This window comes from Nicotiana sylvestris, chromosome 10 (genome assembly GCF_000393655.2).
Source record: "Nicotiana sylvestris chromosome 10, ASM39365v2, whole genome shotgun sequence".
In the NCBI taxonomy this organism is placed as follows: Eukaryota; Viridiplantae; Streptophyta; class Magnoliopsida; order Solanales; family Solanaceae; genus Nicotiana; species Nicotiana sylvestris.
This window is the reverse complement of record NC_091066.1, coordinates 28,547,783-28,569,566: the sequence shown is the minus strand read 5'-3', so window position 1 is coordinate 28,569,566 and position 21,784 is coordinate 28,547,783. Positions and strand designations below refer to the sequence as shown.

Here is a 21,784-nt window from a genome sequence, read left to right as displayed (position 1 = left end):
ATTATGCTCGAAATTAAATTACTAAGCAAGTTACCTCGCAAACACCGGCCAGGTTGCGGGTTAATAATAATTGCACATCTAACCATCTCATAGATGCATCTTATGTGGTGTACATGGCAGGTGAATGGGCCCATATTCACCTTTGATATTTCCAGCATTCATGGGATTCAATCCCAATTTTAGTTGGTCTATTAATTAATGAAAACAAGCAATATAAGAGAATTCGTAAAGAACTTTCTAGTTCTTTTATATTTACCCATGTGAATTCTCTATTATTTTTGCACATAATACTTAAATTGATATGGCTAAACCAATTATGCCAACTGAATAAATTATCAATATTGATAAACTTCAGATTTACACCATGAAATGTGCAATTATCAATAAACTCCAAGTTTATTATGATATGAGTTTTTATATCAATAAACTTCTATTTTATTGTGATATTCTTTTGTTTGTGTAGTACAAACTGAAAAATAAATCGGGTAGCTTTTCACATACATATTACCCTGCTATAAGTTGTAGTAATAGAAGATATTAAATCTTTCCTTTATTTATAGTCTCAGTATGACCAACCGCTTTTGCGAATACTTTGATAACTCAATTAAGTTTCTTTGAGACTTACTACAACACAATACCTTATTGGTAATCAATTGTGTTTCTCCATAATAGTATAATTGGCTCTTGTAGAGTTCTCAATTAATTTTGTGGTACCACATATTCATCAACATCCATATGGTGAATATTTCTTTTAAAGAGAAAGTTATACCATTATGGTTATGGTCAAAATTATATGCAAGATTTGTTTCTTGCATTACCGTTGTCTTTTAATAATCACATTACCAAATTATTTTGGCGTACAATAGGTATATGACCAGTGATTCATGCCATAATAGTGGCATTATTTTCTTATTTCATCTCAAGCCTCCCTCTAGAGGTGAGTGTGGTATATACACTACCACTAGCACGTTCATATTCTTCCAAGAATGAATATGTATTCATAAATCAGATGTTGTCACATTCACATCATGAATGGACAATAATCATCAATATGTGCTTTACAAAATCTCATGTCAAATTGATGACAAATATTACTTTCACAAAGTGAAGGATTATTTGGAGAATCCTTATTGTTCTCATTACCACAATGATGACGATTATAATTTCGTCTATTGCCACGTCCATACATTGATACACTCATAGTAATAATTTTGTCTTCTTTCAGACTTATCACATACTGCTATCACATTCTCTTAAGGGAATAAGAATAGAGCAAATTCAATGAGACGGATTTTCAATGCTTTGCCAACAATCACACATGAATTTGATCATGACAAGACAGAGAAATTTTACCACTTCAGGTGGTTATAATTTCTTGCGAACTCTATTAGAGTTATAATCAAAGTTTATTATCTTTGCTTGTATTTAAAATCAAATTATAGAATTTCAAGAATTTAAAAGAGAAAATAAAGTAAAAACACTTACGTTAAATCCAGAATTTAATCATGAAGGAAGTTCATGAAACAATTGACAATCATTATGCTCAATCCCAAAATATCACTCAATTGGTTAGAATCTCGTGCTGATAATGTGTTATAAAACAACAAAAGAAGAAAAAGAGTATTGCAGAGAAAAGTAGAGAGAGTGAATTCTTATTGATTTAGGATGAATTACAATGGAATAGACCCTAGAATCTCTCTAACTATAGACATTCACCATAAATAAAATTCTATTTATAACAATTTTTTCTTTTTTTCCTTTTTTAGTTTGAACTTATAAATTCTAGATTACACGGGCCCACCCATACCCGTTTGGGCATATCACCATATATTAAGCGCTGACGAACCGATCCATACAACTCAATTCCCAGAAGCCCGAATAGAATTCAAATTCAGAGAAGAAGTTACCGTTGGCGAAAACACAAAACGAAGCGCAGAGAAATGCCGACGAACAAGTTGAACCACACCGCCGGCAAATCTATGGCGAGATTTAAATCCACAACAAGAAAACCACTGCGAGACGTTTCAAATGCAACTACGGTAAAGCCATTGGGAACTTACTTCAAAACCAAGAAAATCCTCCAGGGAAGGGAAAACGACGTCGTCGAACAGGTGGTGGGCGAAGTTAATGTCATTGTCGACCGTCTCCTTCTCATTCGCTCCGATTTCTCCTCCGTCATTCATCAGGTACTGTTAATAGTTCAAGAAGCATTCTATTATCTTTTTTTTTATTATTTTTATTTTGGTTACTTATGTGGATAGAATTAGAGAACCTCTAGTTTAGAAGAATATTTTGATTTGTCTTTAAAAATACTAATATTTTTAGCGTTAGAATGAAATGGGTTCAAATAGAGTGGAATAGATAGACAGCTTTATACAGCCAATCCAACTAGTTTGGGATTAAAGTGTAGTTGGATTGATTGACTGAATTCTTTATAATTATTTAGACGCTGATCCAGGATTTGAATGTGGGTTGAGTTCGGGATTCTATCTACGCATTTAATTTAGTGGGTTTGGAATCTATTATTTATTTACTGAATCTTTTAACACATATAAGGTTCGAGCCAAAGCTACTAAGTTCATCCAACCACATAAGCAATGAAATGAGATAACTTATAATTTTAGAGAACTGGTGACTTATTCAACTGAAATTAGTTTGAATAGAGAGGGAGGAATTTACATGATTCATATAGTCAGCCGAACTAGGTTTGCATTGAGGTGTAGTTAATTGATTGATTACTTATTAAACCTGAAATTTTTTGTTGCCCAGCCATAGGATAGGAGGTTTATGTTGCTTATTATAAGTAGTGCAAATGCAATTTCACTTGATTATTTCAACTTCTTCAGGTTGTCCTAATTTCCTAGTGAGTGATATATTTTACCAGTCGGTGTTAAACTGTGTTGTCAAAGGCTTAAGCCTTCAAGCTCAGAAAAGCTCAGGGTAGGGGCGATGTGTCACTTAGGCTGCACTTCAATATAGGCAAGGTACTAAGGCATGCGCGTCATTGCCCATAAATTTTATCTTGAATAGGATGGTACTAAAAATTACTAAATATGATTGGCTATAAAAAATGTTAATTGCTAAAGAAAAAATGATGAATGAAGTTGTTACTTTTTCTTGCATGTTTTTAATTGTGCTTTGGCTTAAAGCTCTAGTGGACCTGGAGCGCATTATAAGGCTTTTCGCTTTTGACAACACTGGTGTAGCATTACGTCTCTATTATCATTTTGGGTACATCTCAGTGCAACTGAAAGGTGTTCTTGATCAGTTTCTGCATTGTCAGGGAACTTTCATTCATACAAAACGGAGAAATATTTTAGCTGATGGCAAATTCTAGTTAAAATGTCGACAAGTAGGCAAATTGCACATGCTATCTAGTCGATAAAATCTCTTGCTTTCTTGATAAAGGTAATTAGATTTTGCTGCATTTTCTTTTCTTTTGGTTTGTTTTGGGGAGGGGGGGGAGGGGGGAGGGAGGAGGAGGTCATATTGGTTATTAAAGTTGGTGTCTTTGCACTCAGCTGTTGAGTGTCTCTGGCTGCTGTCAGTTATGCTGCATCGATGAGTGCTACTAATTAACGGAAATTGTAGGTTTCAATATTGCTACTATTTGAGGATTCAAATACCCAACCCCAATTTGCTTGGAATTGAGACGTAGTTGTTGTTATTGATGTTCTTTAGGAAATTCATACGGTTACTCCAAAATAATACCGTGACCATCAGTTGTTGGCCCTTTTACTCTGGTAAATGGAGCAAAACCGAAGACCTATGTGAAAAGGTTGGACCTTCCGCTTTCTTTTTGTCGTTTTTCCCTAACCGCCATAAGTTGTTGGGCCTTTCACAACACGAAAGGAAATTGGAATTTTGTCTTCCTTGATCTATAACAGCTACTAATTTTTGAAGTTTGTTTTCCAGTATCAAATTCAATTTTTTCATAAAGAAGTTAATGAAATCTTTCTTTACATGATCAACTGAAGATTGATGAACTTGTTCAAGTTCAGTGATCATCAGCATAGCGCTCAATTTCTTTTTACATTATTTAGGTTTAGGGGTCTTACTTATGGTCATCTTTACCTGACGTGTAAGCATTTTGAATAATGACAAGGCATACAGATATTTATATATTTATCACAGTAACTCTTACATAAGCTCCATCCTGTATTCTCAAGTTGCTTTACACTCAAAAGAGCATATATACATCTCGCTTTACATCTTGCTCGAGCTGTTACAGTCTTACAAATACTTATTTCTTTGAAGTTTTTTCCCTGTATCATAATCGACTTTTTCACAAAGAAGTTAATGACATATTTCTTCACTTGATCAACTGCAGATTGATGAAGTTGTTCAAGTGCTCAAACTAGGAGGCAAGAAGAATGAAAGGGAAATTGAATCTTTTGTGCATGTCTTGTCTGAAATGCAAGCTTCTCTGAAGGTTCTCTTGCTATGTCATATTCTCTTATCCTTCATTAAAGTCTTTTGATACATCGTATTTTACATATATTTCTGTCGAAAAATGCAGTCATGGGTTCCTAAATTCCAGAAAGCCCTTTCCGATCTATCCGCGAGGCCTGAGTATGAACAGTCACGACCTCGTGAGGCAATTCCTCTGGTGGCTGATAATATAAGCAATGCTGTTGATAGTCCTGATGATGTTGAAAGCCCTGAACAATCCAAGTGGGATTCACTGGTCTCCCCATCACCCCTTGTGTCTTGGCGTGCAGGCTGTACGACTGAGGGTGGGAGACAACTTTTTCTGCTCACACCTTTGCCTCATCCCAAAGTACTATCATCCAAATGCCAGGGATCCTCTAAAAAGTTAGAAAAGGATACATCAAATACAAATGCCCAGCAAGACCCTCTTTTTGATATCATGGGAGATATAGAAGATCGTTTGCTTGAGAATACAAAAGCCATTCAAAATATTGCCTCTGCTACGGCTAGTCAGCCACCGTCCCTTTCTGATGTAACTGGGGAGATGGGCATATTGCATGTAAGTGATGAAGTGAAATCAATTCCAACCGAAGTTTCTGATAATGATATGACCATCAACAAGGTCACTCGGAAAAGCGATCTTATTTCCCCTGTGAAACTTCCACAAATTGACAACTCATTGCTAGTAACGACTCCATGTTTGAAAATCTCACCGCCGAAGACCTGTGTCCTGCTTGAACCCTCGTCAGAATACAACTGTAGGGACAGGAATGGGGCTTATAAAATGACACCATTTCCTGTTGCCCGTCACTTTTCTACTCAAGATTCAGAATCCTCCAGCTCCGAAGCTGCTGAGCATTTGACGAAGAAGTATCCGGAGCTATTTGGGATCAGATTAAGTCAAAACTTGACAAACAGAGGGAAGGCGGTAGATGAATCACCAGACTTGCTTTTTTCACCACCCAAAACTTGTGTTCTGATGGAGCTACCTGTGGAAGAACCATTGACAAATGCAGCTGGTGAGTATCACTGCCAACAACTGCATCCCCAGGCCCCAGCTTTTCGGCAAACAATTTTCTTTTAACCTAAGCAAAATGATATTCAAGATCTTCCTTTGCTAAAAAAATTACAACATGCAATTAGGATGTTTCCATTTGGTTGTCATCATTAATATGATCATTCTGATATTTATTGTTCTTTCTTTCTTTTGCGGACTGAAACGGGATGGCAACTTAGATATAGTTGAAAGCACTCCCTTGATGACAGAATCCAAGAGCATTGTTATAACGGGAAAGCATCCTGGTGAGAACACTTTGAAGAAAGAGCTATGGGTAAAATTTGAAGCAGCATCGAGAGATGGCATCCGTTTTAATCCATCTACTACACAGAAAACTACCGAGAAAGGTTTCCTTGAAAGATTGGAAGAGGTTTCAAATGCAGAGGAGGAGGTCTGATGGTGGATATCACCCTCTGATGCCTGAGTATGCAGCATTGAGAGATGGCATCCCTTTTAATCCCTCTACTACACAGAAAACTACCGAGAAAGGTTTCCTTGAAAGATTGGAAGAGGTTTCTAATGCAGAGGAGGAGGTCTGATGGTGGATATCACCCCCTGATGCCTGGGTATGCAGGGAAGAGGGAGGCTATTGTTATGTTCAGAAAATAGGAACTATGGCCTATCTTATGTAAATTTGAAACTTGTATCAACTTCCCCTATTTTGCCCCCTATCCCCGACCCACAACCTTACTCCCTCCTTCTTCACCCCTCTTTTGTGAAGTAAAGATGAACATAGCAAAAGACTTAAAATATCGTCCAAGTGCAAAATTTTGTAATTTTTGAATGAAATGTTTGAAGTTCTTTAATGAAAAATTTTCTGAAACCACTATTGTTTAGTGGCTATTAACTTCCTATAGCTACCATATACATAATTATTTCCTATAGCTATTATTCAGTCGCGTTGATTTATTCATGAATACAGCAGCAAAAAGTGCCTAAAAATCAGGGCAGTCCAGCTGTACGTGCATGTATTCGCGTCATGTATTCATGAATACAGCAGCAAAAAGTGTCTAAAATCAGGGCAGTCCAGTTGTATGCGCATGTATTCACATGTATTCGCGTCATGTATTCATGAATACAGTAACGACAGTTACCTTAAAAATAGGCATGTCTAGCTGTCTAATATACTCCTAATATAACTCAACAAAATCAATTCTAACGTCTCATTATCAACCCAATTAATTAGAATGATTTTTCAGTGGTATATAACTCTTGTATTTAGTGTGTTTCAATATATATTTTTTTACTATTGCATTCATTAGATTCAATGTTTGTATTTACTGTATTCACTATTTTATATTCAGTATATTCAAATGCATTTATATTAACAGTATTTTAATTATTCCTAATACATGTTATTACTACTGTATTCAATACATTTCATTGGTTGTATTCACTGTATTTCTATTTGTATTCAGTGTATTTTACTGCATTTCACTTTATTTTAAAACTAAATGTATTTATTGTTTATATTATGTTCTTCATTGTATTTCAATGTTTGTATCATGTATTCATGTATACTGTATGTACAGTATACATGAATACAAGTGTAACTGTATTAAAAAGATATTGCCCTTCGAAATACATAAACACATGCCAAAAAAATGTATTTATACAAAAGAACAGTGTATTTGAGTGAATTTGTACAGAATACAATGTATTTGTATCATTGTATGTAACTAAATAGCAAAGAAGAAAAGAAAGTTCGTCAGGGATGGCGTTTTCCGGCCAAGAATTCCTTGTATCTCTTCATTACCTCTTCCATTATAATTTACAACGCTTTCAATTCGACCACTTCTTCCTCTGTTCTCTCTTACTTACCGCCTTAAGAATCCTTCTTTCTCTTCAATCTCATCGTCGCCCAAGGTATCTCCACTTCCATTTTTTTGATTATAGGTTTACTTTCATGTTTCTGATTTTGAGATTTTTAGGCTTTCTTTCATGATTTTTTTCTCTTTCGCGTATCTATGATTCAGACTATTTTGCTCGAAAAGAGAGAGAGAGGGAGAAAGAAGAAAAATTCTGAGAGAAAATCATGTTTTAATTGAAAGAAAGAGAGGGGGAAAATATAAATACCGTATTTAACCCCTTATTTCATGCCTCAATGGTAGTATATACCATAAATATTTATTTTGCTATAAAATATAAAAGGTAGCTATAGAAAATAATATTTTAAAATAATTTTGGTTTATAATAAATAGGGTGTATACCTTTGCTATAAGAGGTAAAATTTCCTTTTTTAATAGGCGTTTGGACAATGTGTTTAGAAGTGCCAACTCTAGGCTTCTAGATCATGCTTCCCACCCAAAACCCCCAAAATTAGTATAGATACATAGGGGAATAAAGGTTAACCCCTGGCCATTTCCCGTTCTACAGTACCCTTGTAACGACCCGGCCGGTCGTTTCATATGTTACCGCTCCATTTTTTCCATTTCTGCTTCTTATTGTCTTGTTCAGCGGTATTATGTGTTATCAGGTTGGTTGGCTCAGGTTCGGAGAGGTTTTGGTAAGGTTTGAGACACTTAGTCTCTTTTGAGTAAGCTAAAGTTGGAAAAATCAACCGGATGTTGACTTATATAAAAAAGGGCTCGGATGTGAATTTCGATGGTTCGGATAGCTTCGGGAGATGATTTGGGACTTAGGAGTGTGATCAGAACGTGTCTTAGAGGTCCGTAGTAGGTTTAGGCTTGAATTGGCGAAATTGGTATTTTGGCCTTTTCCGGTTGATAGGTGAGATTTTGATATAGGGGTCAGAATAGAATTTCGGGAGTTGCAGTAGGTCCGTTGGGTCATTTGGAATGTGTGCAAAATTTCAGGTCATTCGGACGTGGTTTGATAGACTTTTTGATCAAAAGCGGAATTCGGAAGATTTTGGAACCTTAGGCTTGAATTCGATGTGATTTGGTTGATTCGATGTTGTTTGAGGTGTTTTGAAGATTGGTATAAATTCGGATAGTGTTATATGACTTGTATGTGCTTTTGGTTGAGGTCCCAGGGGCCTCGGGGTGATTTCGGTTGGTTGACGGAAGATTTGAGTTGAGTCTTTGCAACTGAAGCTTTAGGACTGCTGTCATAACCGCATATGCGGTTAGGAAGCCACATGTGCGACCCCCGCAGGTGCGGAAGCAAGCCGTAGAAGAGGCCAAGGGGGGGGGGTATCAGCTGGAACCACAGGAGAAGCTAAGGAATAGCATATGTGATGGCGCAGGTGCGGTCTATGCATCGTAGATGCGGAAATAAGCTCTTAAGTGAAAACCGTGGATGCGGTGCTTGGGACCATAGAAGCGGTAGCGCAGAAGTGGAGAAAGAGACCGCAGGTGCAAAAGACCTGGATCAGAAAGTATATAAGGCTTCCTTTGCGAACTTTTGCTAAGTTCTCCATTTTTGAAGACGAGAGAAGTGAGCTAAGGCGGTGAATTTCAAGGGAAAATCGAGGAATATCATTTGGGTAAGTTCCCTAAGCTTCATTACTTGAGTTTATGATCATTTTTCCATTTTGTAATCATGGTAATAGTGGAAATTAAGAGAGAAAAATTGAGGAATTAGGGCTTGAGATTGGATACCTTGACTTGAGGATTTGAGGGGCTGTTTGTTGTCGAATTTTGGTACTTTTGATATGTATGAACTCGTGGGGAGATAAAGAGTTGATTGATATAAATTTTATTGAATTCCGAGACGTGGGCCCGGGGGTCGGGTTTGGTTAATTTCGGGATTTGTGTTGTATTTTGATTTCTTTCGAGTGGGCTTTGTTCCCTTAGCATATTTTGATGGTTATGTACTGATTTTGGTTAGATTTGGAGCATCCGGAGGCCGATTCGAGAGGCAAAGGCATCGCGGGCTAGAGTTTGGACCGGATAGAGGTGAGTAATGATTGTAAATGTTGTCCTGAGGGTATGAAACCCCGGATTTCACATCGTTGTGCTATTTTGAGGTGACGCACATGTTAGATGACGAGCATGGGGTCGTGCACCGTTGGGGATTGTGACTTAATCCATCCCGAATGACTGTTTTACTGTGTATTTGATTGAAAATTGTTTGCTATCATCATGTTTTGGGTTGAATGCCATATTTGGGCCTCATGCCAACTGTTTTGGACTCTTAGGGGATTTTTACTACTATTCTTCACTATTTTGACTTTATAATTGTATTCAGTCGTGTTATATTCTACTGTTTTCATAACTCATCCATGTTTACTCTGTTTTGACATCTTAAATGATATTTTGACCTGAGCATCATATTTTACTATGCTCGAGTGGCTTTTAGAGATTTTTGACTGAGTAGGGCCGAGGGCTTGTGTTATGAGGTTATTATGGGATCGGGCTGCATGCCGCAGCGGTATTGAGCTGATTCATGATTATGAGGCCGAGGGCCTGAGTTGTACGCCACAAGGTGGCTTGATATGAGGCCGAGAGCCTATTGATTATGCCACGAGATGACTTGATATTGCGCTTGGGCCGTAAGGAGCCCCTCCCGAAATTTGTACACCCCTAGTGAGCGCGGGTACCCAATTTGTGACGTGATATAGCCCGAGGGGCTGATGTTGTTTCATGATATTACACGAGGAGCTGATACGAGTGATTGTGAGATAGCCCGAGGGGCTGATTCTGTTGGCCTTTTGCCCGAGGGGCTAATTTTATGTGGCTATCTTTCCTCATTGCTTTTCTTTTCCTTGTCTAACTGCTAAAAGAGGTTTTAAAAGAGGTTCTTAATGAACTAAGGCGTTTTGTACAAGTTTTTACTGTTTTATTGCAATGTATTGTTTTTATACTGCCTCTTTATAGCATCTTGCTGTGTTTTACGTGTTTTCTTACCGCTCAGCTTCCTTTACTTTTATTACTCATTGAGTTGGCGTACTCACATTACTCCCTGCACTATGTGTGAAGATTCAGGAGTTTCGGGTCTCGCTAGCAAGTGCTGATTGCTTCCAGCAGGCGGTTCGGAGATCACTAGGTAGTTGCTCGGCGTTCGCAGCCCAATGTTTCTCCCTTTTTTCTTATTTTCCCTTGTATTAGTTTTCCGTAGTAGACTGTGTAGTCTCTCTCATACTCTTAGACTTACATTAGATGCTCATGACTGGTGACACACCGATGTCGGGCTGTGTTGGTTTCCTCAATTTGTACTATTTCAATTTTATTTTGGGATTATTAGCATGTTAATGACTTAAATTGTGTTATTATAATTGTTTTAAAATGAATTGGGAGTTATGTCGGTTGGCCTTGTTTCACGATAGGCGCCGTCACGACCGAGTCCGAATTTAGGGTCGTGACAAGTTGGTATCAGAGCCTAAGTGACATAGGTCTCACGAGTTATGAGCAGGTTTAGTAGAGTCTCGCGGATCGGTACAGAAATGTCTGTATTTATCCTCGAGAGGCTACAGAACCTTTAGGAAAACTTCATATTCTTGAAATTCTTGTCGTGCGAATCTGTTGATCTGAGTACTAAACTTCTGTTATTCTATTCTCTCACAGATGGTGAGGACACGCGTTACCGGTCAGGATGGACGACCACCAGTACCATCAACTGTGGCCACTAGGGGCCGAGGACGCGGTCGAGGTCGCGGTAGGGGCAGGGGTGTAGCCCGCACAACAGCTAGGGTAGCACCTGCAGATCCACCAGCAGTCCCAGTTCAGGATCAGGTCCCAGTTGTGGACGCTCAGTAGCACCAGCTCAGGCACTAACTGTGCCCATTGTGATTCCGAGTCTTCAGGAGGCCCTGGCTCAGATTCTATCAATATGCATTGGCCTAGCTCAGGCGGCCTCAATTACTACAGCCGCAGCCATTTCTCAGGCCGGGGGAGGCACTTAGACTCCCCCCGCTCTCACACCTGAACAGGTCGTGTAGGGACTTCAGACACTAGGGGCACATCCAGCCCAACCGATTACAACTGCTCAGAACTATGTAGCTCCTGCCATGCTAGAGGACGAGCAGCGCAGGTTGGAGAGGTTTGGTAGACTTCAGCCTCTGACTTTCAGTGGTGCAGAAGGCGAGGATGCCCAGGGTTTCTTGGACAAGTATTAGAGGATTCTTCATACGGCGAGTATTCTGGAGACCAGCGGGGTCACTTTCACTACTTTTCAATTTTCTGGAGCTGCCTTCACTTGGTGGAAGGCTTATGAGAGGTGTAGGCCTGTTGGTGCAGCACCCCTTACCTGGCAGCAGTTCTCTGTTCTCTTTTTGGAGAAGTATGTGCCCCAATCTCGTAGATAGGAACTGCGCAGGCAGTTCGAGTGGTTACATTAGGGAGAGATGATTGTGACGTAGTATAAGATGAGGGTTTTTGGAGTTAGCTCGTCCTGCTGTTTGGTTGGTTCCTAAGGAGAAAGAGGATTAAGAGGTTCGTTGATGGCCTCACGTAGCAGCTTCGTATTCTCATGACCAGGGAGAGGGTGTCTGGTGCTACTTTTGAGGAGGTTGTTGACATTGCCCATGAGATTGAGTCAGTTCGTCACTAGGAGCGAGACAAGAGAGAGGCCAAGAGGCCTTGGGGATCTGGTAGTTATGGTGGTGCTCCTTCGAGAGGTCAGTTTCAGCACGGTAGAGGCTGTCCATTCAAGCATGCTCAGCCAGCTCGCCTAGGTTATCGTGGGGCGTCATCGGATCATGGTTCTCATAGCTCTCATTAGGGCCAGTCATCACTCAATGCCCTTCCAGCCCAAAGTTCGTCCCGTGCTCCGTCAGTTCAGGGCTCTTCTATGCCAGGTACATCTGCTAGTCATTCTGGTGCTAGGGGTTCCTTTCAGTCCCCGTCTCCAGCACCGGGAGTTGCTATGAGTGTGCAGAGATGGGTCATATGTGGAGGCAGTGTCCTCGTCATCTTGGGGGTTCATCTCAGTAGAGGAGTCAACCATCGGCTTCAGTGCCGGTCACTTCACCACCACCCACCCACCCATCTAGGGGTGGAGGTTAGTCGGCTAGGGGTTTCCCTAGAGGGGAAGGTCGATCAGGTGGCGGTCAGGCCCATTTTTATGCACTCCCAGCTAGACCCGATGCTATTGCTTCAGATGTTATGATCACAGGTATCGTCTCGGTCTATCGCAGAGATGCCTCTATATTATTTGATCCTGATTCTACTTATTCTTATGTGTCATCATACTTTTCTCGTTATTTGGATACGCCCCGTGAGTCTGTTGTTACATCTGTTCGTATATCTCTCCGCCGGGCGATACTATTATTGTAGACCATGTGTACCGGTCATATGTGGTGACTATTGGGGGTCTGGAGACCTGAGTGGATCTGTTATTATTACGTATGGTAGACTTTGATGTTATATTGGGCATGGATTGGCTATCTCCGTGTCATGCTATTTTGGACTGTCATGCTAAGACAGTGACATTGGCTATGCCGGGTGTTCCACGAATTGAGTACGAGGTTCGACTGATTATGTTCCCAATAGGGTAATTTCATTCTTGAAGGCCCAGCGTATGGTTGGGAAGGGTTGTCTTTTATATCTAGCCTTTGTGAGGGATGTCGGTGCAGAGACTCCTAGTATTGATTATGTTCCTGTTGTGAGGGAGTTTCCCGATGTGTTTCCTACAGACCTACCGGGCATGCCACCGGACGATATTGATTTTGGTATTGATCTGGTGTCGGGCACTCAGCCCATTTCTATTCCACCGTATCGTATGGCACCAATGGAGTTGAAGGAGTTAAAGGAGCAGCTTCAGGAACTCCTTGATAAGGGGTTCATTCGGTCTAGTGTGTTGTCTTGGGGTGCGCCTGTCCTATTTGTGAAGAAGAAGGATGGCACGATGAGAATGTGCATTGATTACAGGCAGTTGAACAAAGTAACAATCAAGAACAAGTATCCTTTACCTCGTATCGATGATTTGTTTGACCAGCTTCAGGGAGCGAGAGTGTTCTCCAAGATTGATCTCCGTTTAGGTTATCACCAGTTGATGATCAGAGACTCGGATATTCTTAAGACGACTTTTAGGACCCGATATGGTCATTATGAGTTCTTGGTGATGTCTTTTGGGCTGACCAATGCCCCAGCAGCGTTTATGTATTTGATGAACAACGTGTTTTGGCCCTATCTCGACTCGTTTGTCATAGTTTTCATTGATGATATTCTAGTATACTCGCGTAGTCAAGAGGAGCATGTGGAGCATTTAAGAGTTGTGCTGCAGAGATTGCGGGAGGAGAAGCTTTATGCAAAGTTCTCCAAGTGTGAGTTTTGGCTCAGTTCAGTGGCCTTCTTGGGGCACGTGGTGTCCAGCGAGAGTATTCAAGTTGATCCGAAGAAGATACACACGGTTCAGAGTTAGCCCAGACCGTCCTCAGCCATCGCCCTTGTTCGTGCTGCAGAGATTACTGCCTGTTTGTTCAGGGGTTCTCATCTATCGCATCGCCCTTGACTAAGTTGACTCAAAAGGGTGCTCTATTCGGGTGGTCGGATGAGTGTGAGGAGAGCTTTCAGAATCTCAAGACTGCCTTGACTACAACTCCAGTGTTGGTTTTGCCATCAGCTTTAGGTTTATATACCGTGTATTGTGATGCTTCGAGAGTGGGTATTGGGTGTGTATTGATGCAGGAGGGTAGAGTTATTACTTATGTTTCTCGTCAGTTGAAGCCCCATGAGAAGAACTACCCTGTTCATGATTTGGAGTTGGCTGCCATTGTTCACGTGTTGAAGATTTAGAGGTATTATTTGTATGGTGTGTCTTGTGAGGTGTTTACCGATCATCGTAGTCTCCAGCACTTGTTCAAATAGAAGGATCTCAATTTGAGGTAGCGGAGATGGTTGGAGTTGCTAAAGGATTATGATATTACTATTTTGTATCATCCGGGGAAGGCCAATGTGGCGGCCGATGCTTTGAGCCGGAAGGCAGTGAGTATGGGGAGTTTGGCATATATTCCAGTTAGAGAGAGACCTCTTGCAGTTGATGTTCAGGCCTTGGCCAATCGGTTTGTGAGGTTGGATATTTTGGAGCCTAGTCGGGTATTGGCTTGTGTGATTTCTCGGTCTTCCTTATTTGATCACATCAGAGAGCGCCAATATGATGATCCTCATTTGCTTGTCCTTAAGGACAGAGTTTAGCACGATGATTCCAGAGATGTGACTATTGGTGATGATGGGGTGTTGAGGATGCAGGGCCGAATATGTGTGCCCAATGTAGATGGGCTTTGAGAGTTGATTCTGGAGGAGGCCCATAGCTCACGGTATTCTATTCATCCAGGTGCCACAAAGATGTATCAGGATCTGAGATAGCATTATTGGTGGAGGAGAATGAAGAAGGACATTGTCGGATTTGTAGCTCGGTGTCTCAATTGTCAGCAGGTGAAGTATGAGCATCAAAGATTGGGTGGCTTGTTTTAGTAGATGGATATTCCAGAGTGAAAGTGGGAGTGGATCACCATGGACTTTGTAGTTGGGCTCCCGTAGACTTTGAAGAAGTTCGATGCTATTTGGGTGATTATGGATCGGCTGACCAAGTCCGCACACTTCATTCATGTGTGTACTACCTATTCTTCAGAGCGGTTGGCAGAGATCTATATCTGGAAGATTGTTCGTTTGCATGGTGGCCTAGTTTCCATCATTTCAGATAGGGGCACTCAGTTTACTTCGCAGTTTTGGAGGTCTGTGCAGCGAGAGTTGGGTACTCAGGTTGAGTTGAGCACAACATTTCACCCTCAGATGGACGGGCAGTCCGAGAGCACTATTCAGATATTGGAGGACATGTTGTGTGCTTGTGTCATTGATTTGGAGGGTCATAGGATCAGTTTCTACCGCTCACAGAGTTTGCTTATAATAACAACTACCAGTCGAGTATTCAGATGGCTCCATATGAGGCTTTGTATGGGAGGCGGTGTAGATCTCCAATTGGTTAGTTTGAGTTGGGTGAGGCTAGGCGGTACAGACTTAGTGCAGGATGCTTTAGACAAGGTGAAGGTGATTCAGGAGAGGCTTCGTACAGCGCGGTCGAGACAAAAGAGTTATGCTGACAAAAAGGTTCGAGATGTGTCCTACATGGTTGGTGAGAAGGTCTTGTTGAAGGTTTCGCTCATGAAGGGTGTTATGAAATTTGGGAAGAAGGGTAAATTGAGTCCTCGGTTCATTAGGCCTTTTGAGGTGCTTCGGAGGATTGGGGAGGTAGCTTATGAGCTTGCTTTTCCACCCAGCTTATCGAGTGTGCATCCAGTATTTCATGTTTCTATGCTCCGGAAGTATATTGGTGATCTGTCTCATGTTTTAGATTTCAGCATGGTTCAGTTAGATAATGATTTGACTTGTGATGTGGAGCCAGTAGCTATTTTGGAGCGTCAGGTTCGAAAGTTGAGATCAAAGAATATAAGTTCAGTGAAAGTGCAGTGGAGAGGTCGGCCCGTGGAGGACACTACCTGGGAGACCGAGCGGGAGATAAGGAGAAGATATCCTCACCTGTTTGAGGCTTCAGATATGTTTCTTGACTCATTTGAGGACAAATGTTTGTTTAAGAGGGGGATGATGTAAAGATCTAGCCGGTCATTTCATGTGTTACCGCTCCATTTTACCCATTTCTGCTTCTTATTGTCTCGTTCAGCGGTATTATGTGTTATCTGGTTAGTTGGCTCAGGTTCGGAGAGGTTTTGGTAAGGTTTGAGACACTTAGTCTCTTTTGAGTAAGCTTAAGTTGGAAAAGTCAAGCGGATGTTGACTTGTGTGAAAAAGGGCTCGGATGTGAATTTCGATGATTCGTATAGCTTCGGGAGATGATTTGGGACTTAGGAGTGTGATCGAAACGTGCCTTGGAGGTCCGTAGTAGGTTTACGCTTGAATTGGCGAAATTGATATTTTGGCGTTTTCCGGTTGATAGGTGAGATTTTGATATAGGGGTCGGAATAGAATTTCGGGAGTTGAAGTAGGTCCGTTGGGTCATTTGGGATGTGTGTGCAAAAGTTTAGGTCATTCGGACGTGGTTTGATAGACTTTTTGATCAAAAGCGGAATTCGGAAGATTTTGGAACCTTAGGCTTGAATTCGATGTGATTTGGTTGATTCGATGTTGTTTGAGGTGTTTTGACTTGTAAGTGCTTTTGGTTGAGGTCCCGGGTGCCTCGGGGTAATTTCGGATGGTTGACGGAAGATTTGAGTTGAGTCTTTGCAACTGAAGCTTTAGGACTGCTGTCATAACCGCATATGCGGTTGGGAAGCCACAGGTGCGACCCCCGCAGGTGCGGAAGCAAGCCGCAGAAGAGGCCAAGGGGGATCAGCTGGAACCACAGGAGCAGCTAAGGAAGAGCACATGCGATGTCACAGGTGCGGGATAGGCATCGCAGATGCGGAAATGAGCTCTTAAGTGAAAACCGCAGATGTAGTGCTTGGGACCGCAGAAAGCGGAGAAAGAGACTGCATGTGCAAAACACCTAGATCAGAAAGTATATAAGGCTTCCTTCACGAATTTTTGCTAAGTTCTCCATTTTTGAAGACGGGAAGTGAGCTAAGGCAGTGAATTTCAAGGGGAAATCGAGGAATATCAGTTGGGTAAGTTCCCTAAGCTTCATTACTTGAGTTTATGATCATTTTTCCATTTTGTAATCATGGTATTAGTGGAAATTAAGGGAGAAAACTTGAGGAATTAGGGCTTGAGATTGGAGACCTTGAATTGAGGATTTGATGGGTCGTTTGTTGTTGGATTTTGGTACTTTTGATATGTATGAACTCGTGGGGAGATAAGGAGTTGATTGATATAAATTTTATAGAATTCCGAGACGTGGGCTCGGGGTCTAGTTTGGTTAATTTTTGGATTTGCGTTGTATTTTGATTTCTTTCGAGTGGGCTTTGTTTCCTTAGCATATTTGATGGTTATGTACTGATTTTGGTTAGATTTAGAGCATTTGGAGGTCGATTCGAGAGGCAAAGGCATCGCAGGCTAGAATTTGGACCAGATAGAGGTGAGTAATAATTGTAAATGTTGTCTTAAGGGTACGAAACCCTGAATTTCACATCGTTGTGCTATTTTGAGGTGACACACACACTAGATGACGAGCGTGGGGTCGTGCACTATTGGGAATTGTGACTTAATCCATCCCGAATGATTATTTTACTGCGTATTTGATTGAAAACTCTTTGCTATCATCATGTTTTGGGTTGAATGTCATATTTGGGCCTCGTGCCAACTGTTTTGGACCCTTAGGGGATTTTTACTACTATTCTTCACTATTTTGACTTTATAATTTTACTCAGTCGTGTTATATTCTACTATTTTTATAACTCAGCCATGTTTACTCTGTTTTGACATCTTAAATGATATTTTGAGCTGAGCATCATATTTTACTATGCCCGAGTGGCTTTTAGAGATTTTTGACTGAGTAGGGCCGAGGGCTTGTGTTGTGAGGTTATTATGGGATCGGGTTGCGCGCCACAGTGGTATTGAGCTGATTCATGATTATGAGGCCGAGAGCCTGAGTTGTATACCACAAGGTGGCTTGATATGAGGTCGAGAGCCTATTGATTATGCCACGAGATGACTTGATATTGCGCTTGGGCCGTAAGGGGCCCCTTCTGGAGTCTGTACACCCCTAGTGAGCGCGGGTACCCAGTTTGTGACGTGATATAGCCCGAGGGGCTGATGTTGTTTCATGATATTGTCCGAGGGGCTGATACAAGTGATTGTGAGATAGGCTGAGGGGGTGATTCTGTTGGTCTTTTGCCCGAGGGGCTAATTTTATATGTCTATCTTTCCTCATTGCTTTTCTTTTCCTTGTCTAATTGCTAAAAGAGGTTCTTACTGAACTAAGGCATTTTGTACAAGTTTTCACTGTTTTATTGCAATGTATTGTTTTTATATTGCTTCTTGTAGCATCTTGCTGTATTTTACGTATTTTCTTACCTCTCAGCTTCCTTTACTTTTATTACTCACTGAGTTGGCGTACTCACATTACTCCCTGCACCATGTGTAGATTCAGGAGTTTCAAGTCCCGCTAGCGAGTGCTGATTGCTTCCAGTAGGCGGTTCGGAGATCACTAGGTAGCTGCTCGGCGTTCACAGCCCAGTGCTTCTCCCTCTTATCTTATTTTCCCTTGTATTAGTTTCTATAATAGACTGTGTAGTCTCTCTCATACTCTTAGACTTACGTTAGATGCTCATGACTGGTGACACCCCGATGTCGGGCTGTGTTGGTTTCCGCAATTTGTACTATTTCACTTTTATTTTGGGATTATTCAATGACTTAAATTGTGTTATTATAATTGTGTAAAAATTAATTGAGAGTTGTGTTGGCTGGCCTTGTTTCACGATATGCGCCATCACAACCGGGTCCGAATTTAGGGTCGTGACAACCCCCTGAATCTTTGTGAACATTATTTGACCTTCTTGGCATCAATGCTACAGGGAAAAAAGGAGGAAAAAAACAAAAGATCTAAGTATAGAAACTTGTGATCCATTTATATGTTATGGTTTTTTATTTCTAACCTTGAATTACTGCCTTTGAACTCTCGTGCATATTGTTGAAGTGTGTGAGCACCTTATCTAAAAGCTTAAACTGTTAGATAGAACATATTTTTATTTATTTAATTATGTATTTAAATGCCCCTAACGTGCGGGTTGATTCTTTTTCATTGGCAAGCACGTAATTTTTTTTTGGTATTGAGTAGCGGTGAGACTCGAATCCATGACTTCTGTCTGCTATATAATTTTGAAGTGTGTGATCATCTCATATAAAAGCTTAAGCTATTAAAGAAATCACACTTTCATTTAATTAATTATGTCTTAAACACATGTAGTTGTTCAGCTTTGAAAATTTTATAGGCTTTGACTTTTATAGATGATATAAAATGCTTTTTCAATACTTACGCTTATCCGTTATAAAAATCAAAACCTATAAATTTTCTTCAGTACAAATCCCCAATTAACTACATCAGTAACTTCATCATTCATCAATAAAACTATTGAAGTAAACAATAAGAGTGGACATCACAAGAAAGTTTATCCCAAAGGAAAAGAGTATACTTACTAGTCTTAACTCCTAAGCTTGAATCTTATCTTTACAAATACCTATTATTCTAAACCATATGCAATTGAATTGATTAGACCTGTCAATTATTAGCCATTTAGGTTTGTGTATAGCCTTTCTATCCTCACAAGAAAGAGGTAAGGTCTATACTATCCTCCTCACACCTTGTTGGGGTCCGAAATCTGCACGGCAATTATAAGTAACATTGTACCTCGAATAAAGTAGTAACCCTGTGCCCCCCAACACCTCACGATGAAAACGAAAAAATAAACATAAGAGGTTGAGAAGTTCCTAGTTGTCCCAATGATTTGAATTTTTTTCCTATATAAATCCTTATTTACATTTTAAATTGTATTCTTTCACTATTTTGAGACGAGAAAATTTTGGATGCACTAATATTTTAAATATTTTTTTTCAAATTTAATTGTTACCCTAAATTAAAATGATTTTTTTTCAATTTAGCATAATAAAAATTAACCACATAGATTCAAGATAACAAATAATAGTACCCAAAAAATTTAAAAGAGAAAAAACAAATTTTAAAAGCGGTTGTAAAAAGAAATTGCAACAACTATAGAGTATCAAGATACTAAGCCACACGATGAAAGTTTGGGAAAGGGCGGTAGAGACGAGGGTTAGGAGGGGTATATCTATTTCTAAGAACCGGTTCGAATTCATGTCAGGGCATTCGAGACAGAAGCTATTCATCTTATTAGGAGATTGGTGGAACAATACAGGGAGGAGAAGAAAGACTTGCATATGATGTTCATTGATTTGGAAAAGGCACATGAGAAAGTCCCTAGGGAGGTTTTGTGGAGATGCTTGGAGGCTAGAGGTATACCTGTCGCATACACTAGAGCGATTAAGGACATGTACGATGGAGCCAAGATCCGGATAAGAACGGTGTGAGAGGACTCGGGACACTTCACAGTAGAGGTGGGTTTGCATAAGGGATCAATGCTTAGCCCGTTCCTATTTGCCTTGGTGATGGATGAATTGACCCAACACATTCAATGGGAGGTATCTTGGTGCTTGTTTTTTGCAGATGACATAGTACTAATGGACGAGACACGCTGTAGTGTTAATGCTAGGTTGGAGGATTGGAGGCAAACCTTGGAGTCCAAATGTTTCAAGTTGAGTAGGACTAAAATAGAATACTCGGAGTGCAAGGTTAGTGACACGGCTTGGGAGGATGACATTGAAGTGAGGCTGGAGACACAAGTCACACCCAAGAGAGAAAGTTTTAATTATCTTGGGTATATAATCCAAGAAAATGAGGAGATTGACGAGGATGTCACACATCGTATTGGAGCGGGATGGATGAAGTGGAGGCTAGCATTCGGCGTCTTGTACGACAAGAATGTGCCATGAAGACTTAAAGGTAAGTTTTACAAAGCAGTGATTTGACCGACCATGTTGTATGGGGCAGAGTGTTGGCCAGTAAAGACCTCTCATATTTAGAAATTAAAAATTGCGTAGATGAGGATATTGAGACGGATATGTGGTCATACTAGGATGGATATGATTAGGAATGAAAATATTTGAGATAAGGTGAGAGTGGCCTATGTGGGGACAAGATACGGGAAGCAAAATTGAGATGGTTCAGGCACATGAAAAGGAGAGGTGTGAATGTCCCCGCAAGGAGGGGCGAGAGGTTGTCTATGGTGGGTCCTAGGAGAGGTAGAAGTAGGCCGAAAAAATATTGGGGAGAGGTGATCAGAAAGGTCATGGCACATCTTCAGCTTACTGAGGATATGAACCTTAATAAGAGTGTGTGGACGTCGAGGATTAGAGTTGTAGGTTAGCAAGTAGTCGAGCGTATGTCCTTTCCAAAATTGTACTTCCTTCCATAGTTGTGGTACTAGTATTATCCTCGTGTTCCCTATTTTTAGATCGATATTGTTACTTGATGTTTCATTTGCTTCGTTTTTTTGGGCTATGTTCATTTATAAGTAGCTTATTATAAAAATTGATCAATTTATAATATATTACTAATATACCAATTAGCTATTTGTAGCCAAAAAAGGTGTCAAAGTTTTGCTTTCTTTTGAGTGGGTGTTATTCAAATAGATTGGGCATCTTAAGGAGCTTGAATCTCAGCTTTGGGATGATTTGGTGGAGTTTTGAGATTGTTTGAATTGAAAATTCGAAGTAGAAGATGAACATGAAAAAAAAAATATGTGTATCTGATAATTGGGGATTTTAACTACTTATTAGTGCCTTTTTTCTTTTGTTTTAGTCTAAAAGCATTGAATTGTGTTCCCCAAACTAATGAAATGGTGCAAAATTGCAGGAATGATGGAAGTTAACCTCTTGAGCTCAAAAATAAGTAATCAGAGGCACAAGGCAATAAAGGGCGAAGGAG

At 40.4% G+C, this 21,784-nt stretch overlaps 2 protein-coding genes across 2 annotated transcripts; both read left to right on the top strand.

Moving 5' to 3' along the window:
- The first annotated feature begins 1,879 nt into the window (after positions 1–1,879).
- On the top strand, positions 1,880–6,340 carry LOC104223109 (uncharacterized). The gene is made up of 4 exons (XM_070160483.1): positions 1,880–2,186; positions 4,331–4,432; positions 4,520–5,450; positions 5,668–6,340. The coding sequence occupies exons 1-4, from the start codon at positions 1,941–1,943 to the stop codon at positions 5,883–5,885; spliced, it is 1,497 nt and encodes a 498-aa protein (XP_070016584.1). The 5' UTR covers positions 1,880–1,940; the 3' UTR covers positions 5,886–6,340.
- A 6,780-nt stretch (positions 6,341–13,120) lies between these two features.
- LOC138879132 (uncharacterized) lies at positions 13,121–20,790 on the top strand. Its single transcript, XM_070158718.1, has 3 exons — positions 13,121–13,260; positions 20,103–20,254; positions 20,465–20,790. The coding sequence occupies exons 1-3, from the start codon at positions 13,121–13,123 to the stop codon at positions 20,788–20,790; spliced, it is 618 nt and encodes a 205-aa protein (XP_070014819.1).
- The last annotated feature ends 994 nt before the right edge of the window (positions 20,791–21,784 follow it).